At 34.4% G+C, this 12961-nt stretch overlaps 1 protein-coding gene across 2 annotated transcripts; it reads left to right on the top strand.

Moving 5' to 3' along the window:
• Window positions 1-4771: 4771 nt before the first annotated feature.
• Window positions 4772-12118, top strand: LOC109340201 (potassium transporter 7-like). Of its 2 annotated transcripts, XM_019577811.1 has the most exons (11): window positions 4772-5240; window positions 6130-6358; window positions 6603-6851; window positions 7034-7084; window positions 7451-7711; window positions 8572-8624; window positions 8723-8837; window positions 8945-9199; window positions 10157-10679; window positions 11110-11674; window positions 11709-12118. In XM_019577811.1, exons 1-10 carry the CDS (start codon window positions 5001-5003, stop codon window positions 11642-11644), a joined length of 2511 nt encoding a protein of 836 aa, XP_019433356.1. In that variant the 5' UTR covers window positions 4772-5000; the 3' UTR covers window positions 11645-11674; window positions 11709-12118. The 2 variants fall into 2 exon arrangements, with proteins under 2 accessions (XP_019433356.1, XP_019433355.1); XM_019577810.1 differs by having other exon boundaries at window positions 11110-12118.
• Window positions 12119-12961: the final 843 nt, after the last annotated feature.

Genomic DNA, 12961 nt, shown 5'->3' on the forward strand with positions numbered 1-12961 from the left:
GACTCTTCTTGTTCTACTTTCATGACGACTCTTAACAAGGAAATATCTACTTCTATGGGTAAAACAACTTCCATCCTATACAACATTATTGTCTATGGTGTCTAACATATCCGTCCATTAGGGATAGCTTATGACTTATATCCGCACCATTGACTAAAACATCAATGAGATCATTTTTCAGGCTTGCTTTGTTCAAATCTCTATAGTCTACACACATTCTCAGTTACCCTCGATTGCTTCGTTACCTTTTCTTTTAATCATCGACCCTCTTCTCCATCACCAAGCTCAATGGATCATTATCAAATACCGCAAAAGAATTAATTTATAAATATTTAAGTACCCTATAACTGGCAAAGTCTCTACAAAATTGTGATACATGTGTTGATTTGTGAAACATCGGGAAAAAATGAGACACGAAATATGGATGTTTGTAAAGGTATGAAAGAAGACTAAATATATGAGAGTGAAGATGATAAAATAGATGAATGTGGAGGAAATATTAGATAGTCATGCAAATTCACTAAGTAACATAAATATAAGTCCAATGAAAATTTAAAGCGTATGAATTACAACATAATCAAATAATTACTATGCAATTATGTCAATCATTGGCTTAGACTATCATTTTTTAAAGGACCATTGTCTTCATCAGGAAGGATGACATAGTTTATGAACAACTTGTCTTTTTCCAAGGAACTAATGGAGAGGTGGAGATAAAGATTAATAACAGAACCATTCTCCTCTTCCCCTCATTTATGTTGACACATTGATTCCTTCATTTTGTGAATTGTTAGCATTCATTGTTGTTCGAGCTCTGATGTTGGAAATATGACTTTGATTAGTGTTGTTTTTCCTAGGTCACGCAATGATTCCAATTTTGAATTTGTAACTCTCAGGGAGTTTGATTTAAAAATTATTTTGAGTTGTTGAAATTATGTCCATCATCAAACGAAGAAATTTCCATTCAACCGTTTTCTAGGGTTATAATCTTTCTAGATCGTGTAGTGGTTGACGATAATCATAGAGAGAACACACAAGCCCCACAATATAATTGCATATGTTCTGCTGAGTATTCATTGTCTTGTGATATATAGATTATGACATCATTTGACAGAAGATCTAAAAAATGATAATATTAGTCATTTCGCACATGTGTATGCAATGAATATATGATTTGACGAATGTATTTCAAATGAATGATGCATTAACACACAAGCCCCACCTTATACCGCTTGTTGTAAAAAACGATACCTGGATCGATTGCATGAATATTTTATTCAAAATATTAATTTTACTTTTCACACGTTATTAAACAAAATACAAAATAAACACCAAAAAACAATTTTTTTATTTTTTGTGTCTAACAAGATAAAATCTGCTCCTACGTATCTCTATCTGCAATAGAGAAATCAAGGCTACGTAGTTCTTTCGGAAAAAATGTTGATTTGTCTTTATATTTTTTATTTATTTTATTCATGTAAAAATTGGTAAGATAAAATGATGCGACAAGGTACTAAATCTATAGTGGAGTAATCTTATCTTGCATTTGACAACATAAAGTATCACGATAATGCAATCGGCCTATAGTGGAACCACTTTACATCGTTTTTTTTAACATTTGAAAATTTATTTAGGAAGATAAGGTAACACGACAAGACACAATGCCTATAGTGGTGTTACTTTACCTCATTTTAGACGACATGAAGTAGTGCGACAAGACACTTGGCCTATAGTAGAACCACTTGACACTACTTTTAAAATTATTTAAAAAAATTTATTTTACAAGATAAGGTAACACGACAAGACACAAGACCTATAGTGAGGTTACCTTACCTCGTTTTAGACGACATGAAGTAGCGCAACAAGACATTCGGCCTATAGTGGAACTACTTCATGTTATTTTAAAAATATTTTTCTTCATGGGCATTCATACATATATATACCTACACTACTAAATAAACAAATAATATTTATTATAAAACAAAAAACATAAAACATAATAAAAAATAAAAAAGTCATAATAAAAAACTATCAGAAATGTAAATAATTAATAATCAAAATGAAAAATCAAATTGGAGATTTAGGGTATAATGTTTGAAATTGATTCAGGGTTTTATATTAAATTAATTTGGGGGTTTGGGGTTAGAATAAAATGAAATTTGGGTTAATTTTCAAAATCAATTTGAAATTAGGGTTAAGGTAAAATTAAATTAGGGTTAGATTTCAAAATCAATTTGGGGATTAGATTTTAAAATCAATTTTAGGATCTGGGGTCCAGGATAAGGGGTTAACATGGGGGTAACTCCCTTTTTTTGTGTTGGACAGCCAGCGACTGTTGGGACAGTTTGGCCGATGGCCACGATGGTGCACCACCACCCACCCGGGGCGGCAATGGTGCAGCCAACCGCGAGGATCGCCGTTGGACAGGGCGGCCCAACCCCTTTGGGCTCGGCTGGGGACAGATAGCCCTCCATGGCTGTTGTTCGGTCCTTCTCCACTACTATAGTGAGGCCGCAATGGTGACTTAAGGCCGAGCCGACACCGTCCAGCAACCCATGTTTCAGAACAGTTTGTGAACCTTGAAAAGAGCTTGAAGGTAATGAAGGTTGTGCGAGAACTCCCTTCCTTATTACTCTTCCTATTTGTCCTTTCTATTTCCCTTTTTTTAACACCAGGTTTTGCCTCCTTTTCTAAATTTTTAGATTCACCTTGCTTTGGTTCTTGCTAATTTAGGCTTATAAAGGGGAATGGGGATTAGATACCCTAATCTAGTTGAGCTAGGGGAAAAGTACAGTTGCCACAAACATTTGAAATTCTGATTTTCTCCTCTTTTTGTTTTGAAATTTTTACCCTGGTCAAAATTGAGTATTTATAATGGGCATATATTATTGTAGATGGTTCAAACTTGAGAAAATGCAACTGATATGTTAACCAAACCGATTATCATAGACAAGTTCATGCATTGTCTATGCTTGTTGAACATTCACTGATGCTAGCCTATAGAGCACCCCAAACCCAACGGCAGAAGATGAAGATTGATGATGATACTCATATTCTAATGACTCAACCTTTTCTCCATAAAATAACAATACAAATTATGAGTTTTGGCCGATGTAAATAGATTAGGGTAAAAACTATATATTCATGTGTTATGTAAACTTAGTGTAGAAGAATAAAAATAGTCATAAAACAAATCTTTATTTTCTAATATATAGTGGTAGTCATTCAACACTCCTGAAGAAGTAATCACAATTGGTTGAATTTCGTTAACAAATTCTCTTGTCTTCTTTTCTTTTGTTTAATTTATATCTTTTATTTGATTTCTTGTTGGCAATTTTATATAATGATGGCTCAGCTGCACCAATAAAAAGTTTAAAATGATCATTAAATTGCATAAAAAAGAAAATAATCATCAAATAAATTCTTGAAAGGTGTGGTATTAAGTTTCAGTTCTTGATGGTGACACTTGTTGATAAGAACAAACATGTATTATAAAAATGATTAGTTTCTTACCCATATAAGGGAATGCTTTGAAAGGTAATGTATGAATTTTATATACTCTCATTGCATCATCCACTATTCATATTTAATCATGATTAACTAAAAAAAAGTAATATTAATAAATAGTGGAAGTTATAGTAAGCATATGTAAATCATTACAATAATAACACTCTTATATTTTTAGCAACTATTTTGTTATCAACTCTTAATCTGTAGGTGATATGTGCTTATATCTTTTTGCAATTATATTCCAATGTAACGCAACTTATATCCATGTATTAGGTAAGAGTTTTCTTATCAGAATTTTTCACTACCATTATATGCTAAACAAAATTCATTTTATAATAAAATTTTCTTTATGCTTACTAGTACTGTCTTAGTTGAATTTTCTAACTCCATAAAATTAATATTTTAAATTATATATACTAAAGTTTAAACAATAAAATATACAAATTTAATACAAGCAATTACATTTTAAAACATTAAAGTATACAAAACTTGTTATTATAAGTACTAACAATAAATCTAATTTTAGATATATAATAATTTACAATTTTATCATTCAATCGGTATAAAATATATATTGAACTATACAAAATTAAGCAATAAAATCATCTTACACCGTTAAAAAAGTTACATGTACTACAAATATAATATTTTATTTATAATTATTAATTGGTTTATAAAGTAACATATGTTATTATTTTTCTAATATGATCATGGTGAACCAACATATGTCTTTTTTAGAATTTAGGAAAAGATATATTATTATTTAAGGGAACCAACAAGGTGTCACAAAATGATATATAAGAGGAGAAATTTATTTATATCCAAATTATTGATTACTCAATCTCATTAGAGAGATAAAGATAATTATTAGATAACTATTTCACTCACCTTTATGATTCATTAGGTTTGAAAAGAATGAATAGATGAGATTAAATATAACTTGTGTAATTCAATTTGAGTGTAAATAGATATATCTCTCACTATATTATATATATATATATATATATTATTTTTCAAAATTTGCTTTAAGCCTATATTAGATTTTTATTAGATCAAATGACGAGAGTCTATAGTTGTTAAGAGGTGAAACCCAAAAATATTATCTAACCCATTATTGCTAGGGGTGAATATTTTCTACCACTAAAATAGATTATTCTATATACTAATATTTATATCTGATCAAAAAAATATTTAATAATTAATTTTTAATTTAAATACATTTTTTAAACTTATCACAGTCTTAAGTGTGAGAATGATGCAAAGGTAGCAAAATGAAGGATTAGTAAGAAAGAGAAAGTAGTTAGTTTATTTATGTTCTACTTTCTAATCTCATTCTAACATCAACATTCAACTTTCACTTTTTCAATCGCATCACAGTCTCACCTTCTTTCTCCTAATCAAATTAATTTTCTCTCCCGATCCCATTTTCCCATTCCAAAACCCTAATTCCCCTTTTTCGTTTTCGAATTTCCGATTTTTTCACACCTACGATGGCTGAGGAGGAGAGAGATACAGAAAGAGGATCGTCAATGGATTCCACTGAATCCAGATGGGTTTTTCAGGAAGACGAGGATGCGTCGGAGATAGACGATTTCGACGGCGATTCGCCTATGATTGATTCCGAAGATGAGGAAAATGGTGAACATAGACTCATTCGAACTGGTCCTCGAATCGATTCCTTCGATGTTGAAGCTCTCGAGGTCCCTGGTGCTCATAGAAGTGATTATGAGGTGATTAAAATTTGAAGTTCTAGTTTTTATGTTACGTTCCATATTTGTTACTATGATCTGAGTAATATTTTTAATTGTTTCGTTTCCTTTTTAGTTTCTCTTTCTACATAGGAAAATTTTAATTATAAGATGTTTTCGATGCACACTGTTAATTTGAAATCCAAACACCTGTGTTGGCTGGCGTAGATTATCAGGAATTGGTGATGTGAATTATTTTATGCTATTTGCATATGGATTGTGCTCATTGTTTACGTTTTGAGTTCTTTGTTGAGTGAAAAAAGAAGAACGCAATGTGCCACCTAATGATTAGTCGTTTGTGTTGAGCTTCCCTCATGTATTTCATAGCAGATGGTGCTTTCATTGGGATTTGGGCTACACAAATGTACTGCTATTAAGATTTGCTCTCATTATGTGCTTAAGTTATAACAGTATACCCATTTAAATTCTTATAGACAAATGTGTGTCCGTCAAAGTGGGAGAGGCTTTGCTCCCTTAAGCATGTGGTCTTGTGTTCAATCCTAGGATTCATAAAAAGGGTGCCCCGTTGTAAGATGCTCCCACCTAGTGGGATATGAGAAGGGTAAATGTATACGGTCTTATCCTCACAAGCGAAAAGTATATTTCCACGATTTGAACCCATGTCCTCCAAGTCACAAGGCAAACAAGCTTACATGTTTGTGAAAAAATATTTGGGAGGGGTCCTGCTTAGGTGTCTGGTAGTACTCAGGTGATTAGTCTCTCACCTATCTATTGGTTGAGAGGGTACTGCGGGTCACTAAACAAAAACCTTATCTGCTCATGATAAGACTATATGTTGCTGTAAGCTCTATTGGAACAATGTACAATATAATGTTTTTGTAACTGTTTTTTTTCTTATTTCTGATTGCAGGATATCAGTACGGGAAAGAGAATTGTATTGGTTTTTCAAACTCTTGGTGTTGTCTTTGGAGATGTTGGAACAAGTCCATTATACACCTTCAGCGTTATGTTTAGAAAGGCTCCTATTAATGGAAATGAAGATATTCTTGGCGCATTATCACTTGTCTTGTACACTTTAATCTTGATTCCTTTATTGAAGTATGTCCTGGTTGTACTAAGGGCCAATGATGATGGTGAAGGTATGTTCTAAAGATAAACAATTACAATTTTTTTATTCTGTTCTCTCTCTTTTCCCCTTAGGGTCCTGTTACGAGTTGAGTTTTGGAGGGAGTGAAAGGAAAGGGAAGGCTTCATAGCCAGGACATACACTTATGAGATGACTTTGAAGCCTTCCCTTTCCCTTCCTTCTCCTCCAGAATCCAATTCACAAATGGGCCCTTAATGATTTCTCCTCAATATTCTAGTTATTTTAAAACACTGCAGGTGGTACATTTGCCTTGTACTCCTTGATTTGTCGTAACGCTAAGGTGAGTCTTCTTCCGAATCAGTTGTCATCGGATACCCGAATATCAGGCTTTAGGCTAAAGGTGCCATCCCCTGAGCTTGAAAGGTCATTGAAAATCAAGGAAAGGCTAGAGACTTCACTAACTCTGAAGAAGATTCTACTATTATTAGTGCTTGCTGGTACTTCTATGGTGATAGCTAACGGGGCCGTTACACCGGCAATGTCAGGTTATCAATTGTTGTGTCATATATTTTGTCATCTTTTCAGAATCACTTTTGTCATGATATGTTGGGAGTGATACCAGAATTGTAATTGTAATGATCTACTGTCACTTGTGTTCATGGCCAACTGTTGTTTTCAGTTACCATTTCGTCATATTATTTCTTACTTTATATCCTTTCTTCTGCAGTACTGTCATCTGTTAATGGTTTGAAAGTTGGGGTAGATGCAATCGGGCAAGGTATTGTTTAACCTATTAATTAACTCTCATCTGTAATTGTTGTTAATGATGCATTTGATGTTGATATGCATAGACACATTGAGAGTGTTGCCCTTCTATGCTATGTGATATAAATTATTGCAGCTTTTGCTTTAATAACAGTCGCTTTTGATGTCTTATTTTTGTATAGTTGTCTGAACTGTGCTTTGGTCCTCTTTGGAGACTAAACTAACATGTGTAGCTGGAGAGGGAAAGTTTTGATCTTTGGTCCTACCATGTAGCAAATTTAAGTAGTCTGTTAATTGGTAGAATGTTTATGCTGTGTAGGCTAGTGGTTACCTTTGTAGTTAAATTAATCTATTTGTTTCTTTTTCATTGACTCTGCAGATGAAGTGGTTATGATTTCCGTTGCCTTCCTTGTTATTTTGTTCAGTGTACAGAAGTATGGAACAAGTAAAGTGGGGCTTTTTCTAGGACCTGCTTTGTTCATATGGTTTTGTTCTCTTGCGGGCATTGGGATATACAATCTTGTTAAATATGACAGTAGTGTCTTGAGGGCATTCAATCCTATTTACATATTTTACTTCTTTGCAAGGAATTCAACTAAAGCATGGTATTCTCTTGGGGGCTGTCTTCTGTGTGCAACTGGTGAGCAAATATTTACAGGCCCATTAGTATGTAGATGCAATCTTGCAAAAATATGTCTGTCTTTGCCTGTATGTTTGTGGATTTGATTTGATTCTACTGGTGTGTGTGTGTTTTCTCTGTTCATAAGCCAATGGATTGCTAACAATAATCATGGCTAATATCTAAGTTTCTGTTAATTATAAGCTCTGGTTGAATTTATTGAATTATGGTATCGAACCTAGAACTGGGCGTTTCAGTTCTTTATCGGGTACATGTCTAGGAAGAATAGAATTTAAGAATGTGAAATATTCGTAGCTGAATTTTACAGTGTGGCTGAGCTACTGAGCTACAATTGTTCTTCTAGATCTGCCACTTCATGATTATGATAGTCTTTTGCAGTCTCTTCTGTAGTCCCCTGGTTTTAAGGAAATAGTGGCGGACTGACGGCTTGCAGCTGGTGTAAAAAACAAAGTAATCATGGGGTGCATATAATTTTCTTTTATTATAAACGTAATATGATTTTAATGAAATGACTGAGCAAATGTTACTGTTATTATAAATGCTTACTCTATGCCAACGAGGGTTAGATCAACTTGTGGGATAAACAACATTGACAAAAAGGTCTTCTTGCCAGTGATCTTTCATTGGCAGGTCATTTTAAGTGCCAATATAAGCCCTTGCCGGGCTTTTGGCACAAGACCTTGCTCTCCCGAAATTTGTGTACACCTAAACCAAAAATGTGCATGTTCCATAACAGGATCCCGATCCCCCAAAGTATAATAAAATATTGATATTGCAATGTGGTAACTATGCGGTTTGTGTTTAATTACTGCTAGCAAGTACACATTATTGATTAAAATTATTAATGGGCCGTGTTACAGGCTCTGAGGCCATGTTCGCCGATCTTTGCTACTTCTCTGTTCGATCAGTTCAGGTGACGAATAATGTCTATGTTATAACTATCTGGCATCTGTTTTCGTTTCTTTTACTTAAGCTAATATATTGATTTAACTGATGGTGGTTTGTTTGCAGCTTACATTTGTATTTCTTGTTTTGCCATGCCTAATATTGGGATATTTGGGTCAAGCTGCATACCTTATGGAAAACCATGCTGATGCTGGTCAGGCGTTTTTTTCTTCTGTTCCAAGTAAGTGTTGGTATATATATGCTTCTATACTAGTGTTTATCATTCTTCAGAGTGGCATATCTTTGCACTTAGCACGATCTTTATGTAATACTATTCTGTGTCTGCAGGTGGTGCATTCTGGCCAACTTTGCTCATTGCTAACATTGCTGCACTAATTGCAAGTCGGGCTATGACAACAGCTACATTTTCTTGTATAAAACAGTCAACTGCACTTGGTTGTTTCCCCCGTCTTAAAATAATTCATACTTCTCGGAAATTTATGGGCCAGATCTATATCCCTGTCATAAACTGGTTTCTCTTGGCTGTTTCCCTGGTGTTTGTCTGCTCTATATCCAGCTTTGATGAGATTGGAAATGCATATGGTAATGAATTTCTCGGTTTCTTTTTCATCTCAAGAAATAATTTGTAAAATTTATCAGCAGTATATATATCACTTGTTAAATTTTCAATGAGATCAACAACAATATAGAATCGTTTGCTCAAGAAAACTATGTTACTTTTTTGGTACTACCAAGGGTATCCCCTCACCCTTTTGGGTAAGGAACTAATCCCTTTCAGGGTGAGTGACTGTCCCTCCCAACAAGCGTCGCTCCCAAGAATTGAACTCTTGACCTTTTGGTCATCCTGGGGATCTAGCGGGCCTTACACCACTAGACCAACACCTTGTTGGTAAATTATGTTACTTTAATTACTTGGAAAGGTGTTTAACTCCTCTATTATTATTTCTCTGGGATATCCTCATCTATGGTTGAATAATAATAATAGAAGAGCTGGATCCTTGTTTGGGAGGACCCAATTTTGCTCACAGAAACTTTTGTTACACCGAGTGTATTAAAACAATCGGAGCAGTTCTTTAAACATTGGCTGTATGCTAAGAAAAAGGACATTCTACGCATATATCAATTATACTTTTTATGAGATGGTGGTCATAATTATTTTTCCAAAAGGATGTGATCAAAGCATTGCTTGCTTTTATTTGGGTATTTAAAAGTTCAGCAGAATGGCTTCAACAGGATGGCACCTGCCAATAAAATTCTACCAGCAGAAATTGAACCCATGACCTTTTTATCATTGTTGTTCAACATTACCTGTTGAATTAAGCCGCATTGTATAAACATTGCTATTTAATTGAGGGGAAAGCTTTCAAATTGAAATTTGTAAAATGAAAAGGTCAATATTACTTTTGATTCTACAAGCATATATAGGGGAGGGTGTTGAGCTTTCTTTGGTGGCTAGGAACTAAACTTACCTTCATTATCATTGTAATATTATATACTACAAAATGTATGTTTTCAGTTCATTCCTTTGTCTTTTTTCAGGCATTGCTGAGCTGGGGGTGATGATGATGACTACTATTTTAGTAACTCTTGTAATGCTTCTTATATGGCAGATAAACATCATCATAGTACTGAGTTTTGCAGTAGTCTTTTTGGGATTGGAGTTGATTTTCTTTTCATCAGTTTTGTGGAGTGTGACAGATGGTAGTTGGATTATATTGGTATTTGCTGTAATAATGTTTCTTATAATGTTTGTATGGAATTATGGAAGCAAGCTCAAGTATGAAAATGAAGTCAAGCAAAAGCTGTCAATGGATTTAATGCGAGAGTTAGGCTGCAATCTTGGGACAATTAGAGCTCCTGGGATTGGTTTAATCTATAATGAGTTGGTCAAAGGAATTCCAGGCATTTTTGGGCATTTTCTAACCACGCTTCCAGCAATACACTCTATGATCATATTTGTGAGTATCAAGTATGTTCCAATTGCCGTGGTGCCTCAAAGTGAAAGATTCCTGTTCCGGCGAGTCTGTCAGAAAAGCTACCATATATTTCGCTGTATTGCCAGGTAAGGGATCAAGCTTTTTCATTTTCATTTTGGGATATATGTGTAGCTTGTACCTATATTAGATCAGTAGAGGTGCGAATTGGAAAAGTTGAATGGATTGTGAAAAAGAAGTCCTGCCGATTACTTTTCGAGATATGTGCATTGTGCAATAGATTTACATGAACATGTCTAGGTAATAATTTATTGAATTAATATGGGAAAGTTACAAAGAAGGGATTCTTGTTGAAAATATTGTCCAGGAACATGTAATAAGTGGTTTAGCCATTAATTACTCTTTCATCATAGTTAGAGTTGAATATTTTTGTTCATAAACTGGAAATGTTTTACCTATATCTTTTTTTTGTAGTTTTCCCTATAATATATATTATCCTTATGATTAAAATGTTTTTTTATCTTACAAGTATGCTCTGAACTTTTTATATTTCAACAGGTATGGTTACAAAGATGTTCGCAAAGAAAATCATCAAACTTTCGAGCAGTTGCTGATGGAGAGCCTAGAGAAGTTTATACGTCGTGAGGCTCAGGAGAAGTCACTCGAGAGTGATAGGAATGACGATTCTAGTTCAGAGGATGAGTACTCTGGTTCTAGGGTTCTCATAGCTCCTAATGGGAGTGTTTACTCACTCGGTGTTCCTCTTCTGGCTGATTTTACAGAGACAAACATTCCCATTTTTGAAGCAAGCACATCAGAGGATGTAAACCCACAGTTTCCTAATCCCCCGGTGCTTGATGCCGAGCAGAGTCTTGAAAGGGAGTTATCTTTTATACGCAAGGCTAAAGAGTCTGGAATTGTTTATCTCGTTGGTCATGCAGATATACGGGCAAGGAAAGACTCTTGGTTTATGAAGAAGCTAGTTATAAACTATTTCTATGCCTTTTTGAGAAAGAACTGCCGGAGGGGGATCGCAAATCTAAGTGTACCCCATTCCCATTTGATGCAGGTTGGCATGACATACATGGTTTGACCATCAATGCCGCAACCCAAATAAAACAAAAGCCAGTTAATTTGGAATTATAGCTTAGTAGCATTAGCATTGAGTCTTGGAAAGTTCTCATTTTGGAATGCACATTTTGTATTCTTTGCTTGATCACTTCTTTTGGATCCCCAAATTGCTGAATATCTTTCCAGCTTCATCTCTTCTGGAAAATTGTTCTGAGGTTCCTTATGGTTGTGGACTTGCACTGTGGTTATATGGATTCAGAATAGAATGACAACAGAAAGAAACAGATTAGATATGTAAAAAAACAAAAGATTGGAAAGCTATAGATGTACACATATTTTGGATGTGTCAAATTCCACTTCAATGTGAGAAACACCGAGTTTTGTATAGTGGTATTTGACTGACTTTAATTTATTCTTTTTATCTTATGATGAACTAAGCATTAATTGTTTGTATTATCCCATCTTTTGTGGACAATAGTGATCGAACATGAAATGAGAAAATGTTTTGTATCTGGTTAGATTTCTTTGTTATGCCATTGCCTTTGTTTTTGATAGATCCTAAATATTAATTGGTCTGAAAATTTTCCATGAGAGTAAATTAGTAGATAGAATTTGTGGAAAGATGGGAGGAACCAAAATTCTTATTGTCAGGAATAAAATAATTTTTGGATATGTTTGGTAAAATTGTCTGAAAAATCAGGGTTAAAGGTTTCCTGATGATAAACTGACTGAAAAGGTAAAATGATTTCTAAGAACTTATGAGTTAAGGATTATCACATGGCTTTTATGAAAGTAGCCTTAAACCACAAGGTTCTGGGCTTAAAATCACATGTGGGGGTCTAAAGTTCATCATGTTCAAGATGATAATGCTTTAGACATTCACTTATGTGGAGAGAATGTAGGCTTTGTTGGGGCTAAACAAAATGTGAACAAAGGTAATATCTCACCACACGTGTCGCCGGAGGAGAGGACGTGGGTCTCTTTTTCGGGCTTCCTTAGCTTCGTCCTCTACTACCCATGGAAAATGTGGGAAAAATAAGGCCTATTATTCCTCCAACTCCGTGGCTTCGTCTAACAAGTCTAAGGAAGAGGATTCGCGGATTAAATAGAGATGGAGAAGAGAGATTGAATAACTAGAGGGGTGTATATTCAAATGTGTGAAAATGAATGTTGCAACGTTTAATATAATGGGTTTAGGGGGACATGTTAAGAAGAAGGAGGTCCGTTCATTAGTGTTGTTGGAAAAGTTAGACTTTCTGGCTTTACAAGAAACGAAGTTAGAAAATGTAGATATGCAATTATGTGTGAATCTTTGGGGGTCAGAGTTATATGGTTGGTC

This window comes from Lupinus angustifolius, unplaced genomic scaffold, assembly GCF_001865875.1.
Source record: "Lupinus angustifolius cultivar Tanjil unplaced genomic scaffold, LupAngTanjil_v1.0 Scaffold_147_70, whole genome shotgun sequence".
Lineage (NCBI taxonomy): Eukaryota > Viridiplantae > Streptophyta > Magnoliopsida > Fabales > Fabaceae > Lupinus > Lupinus angustifolius.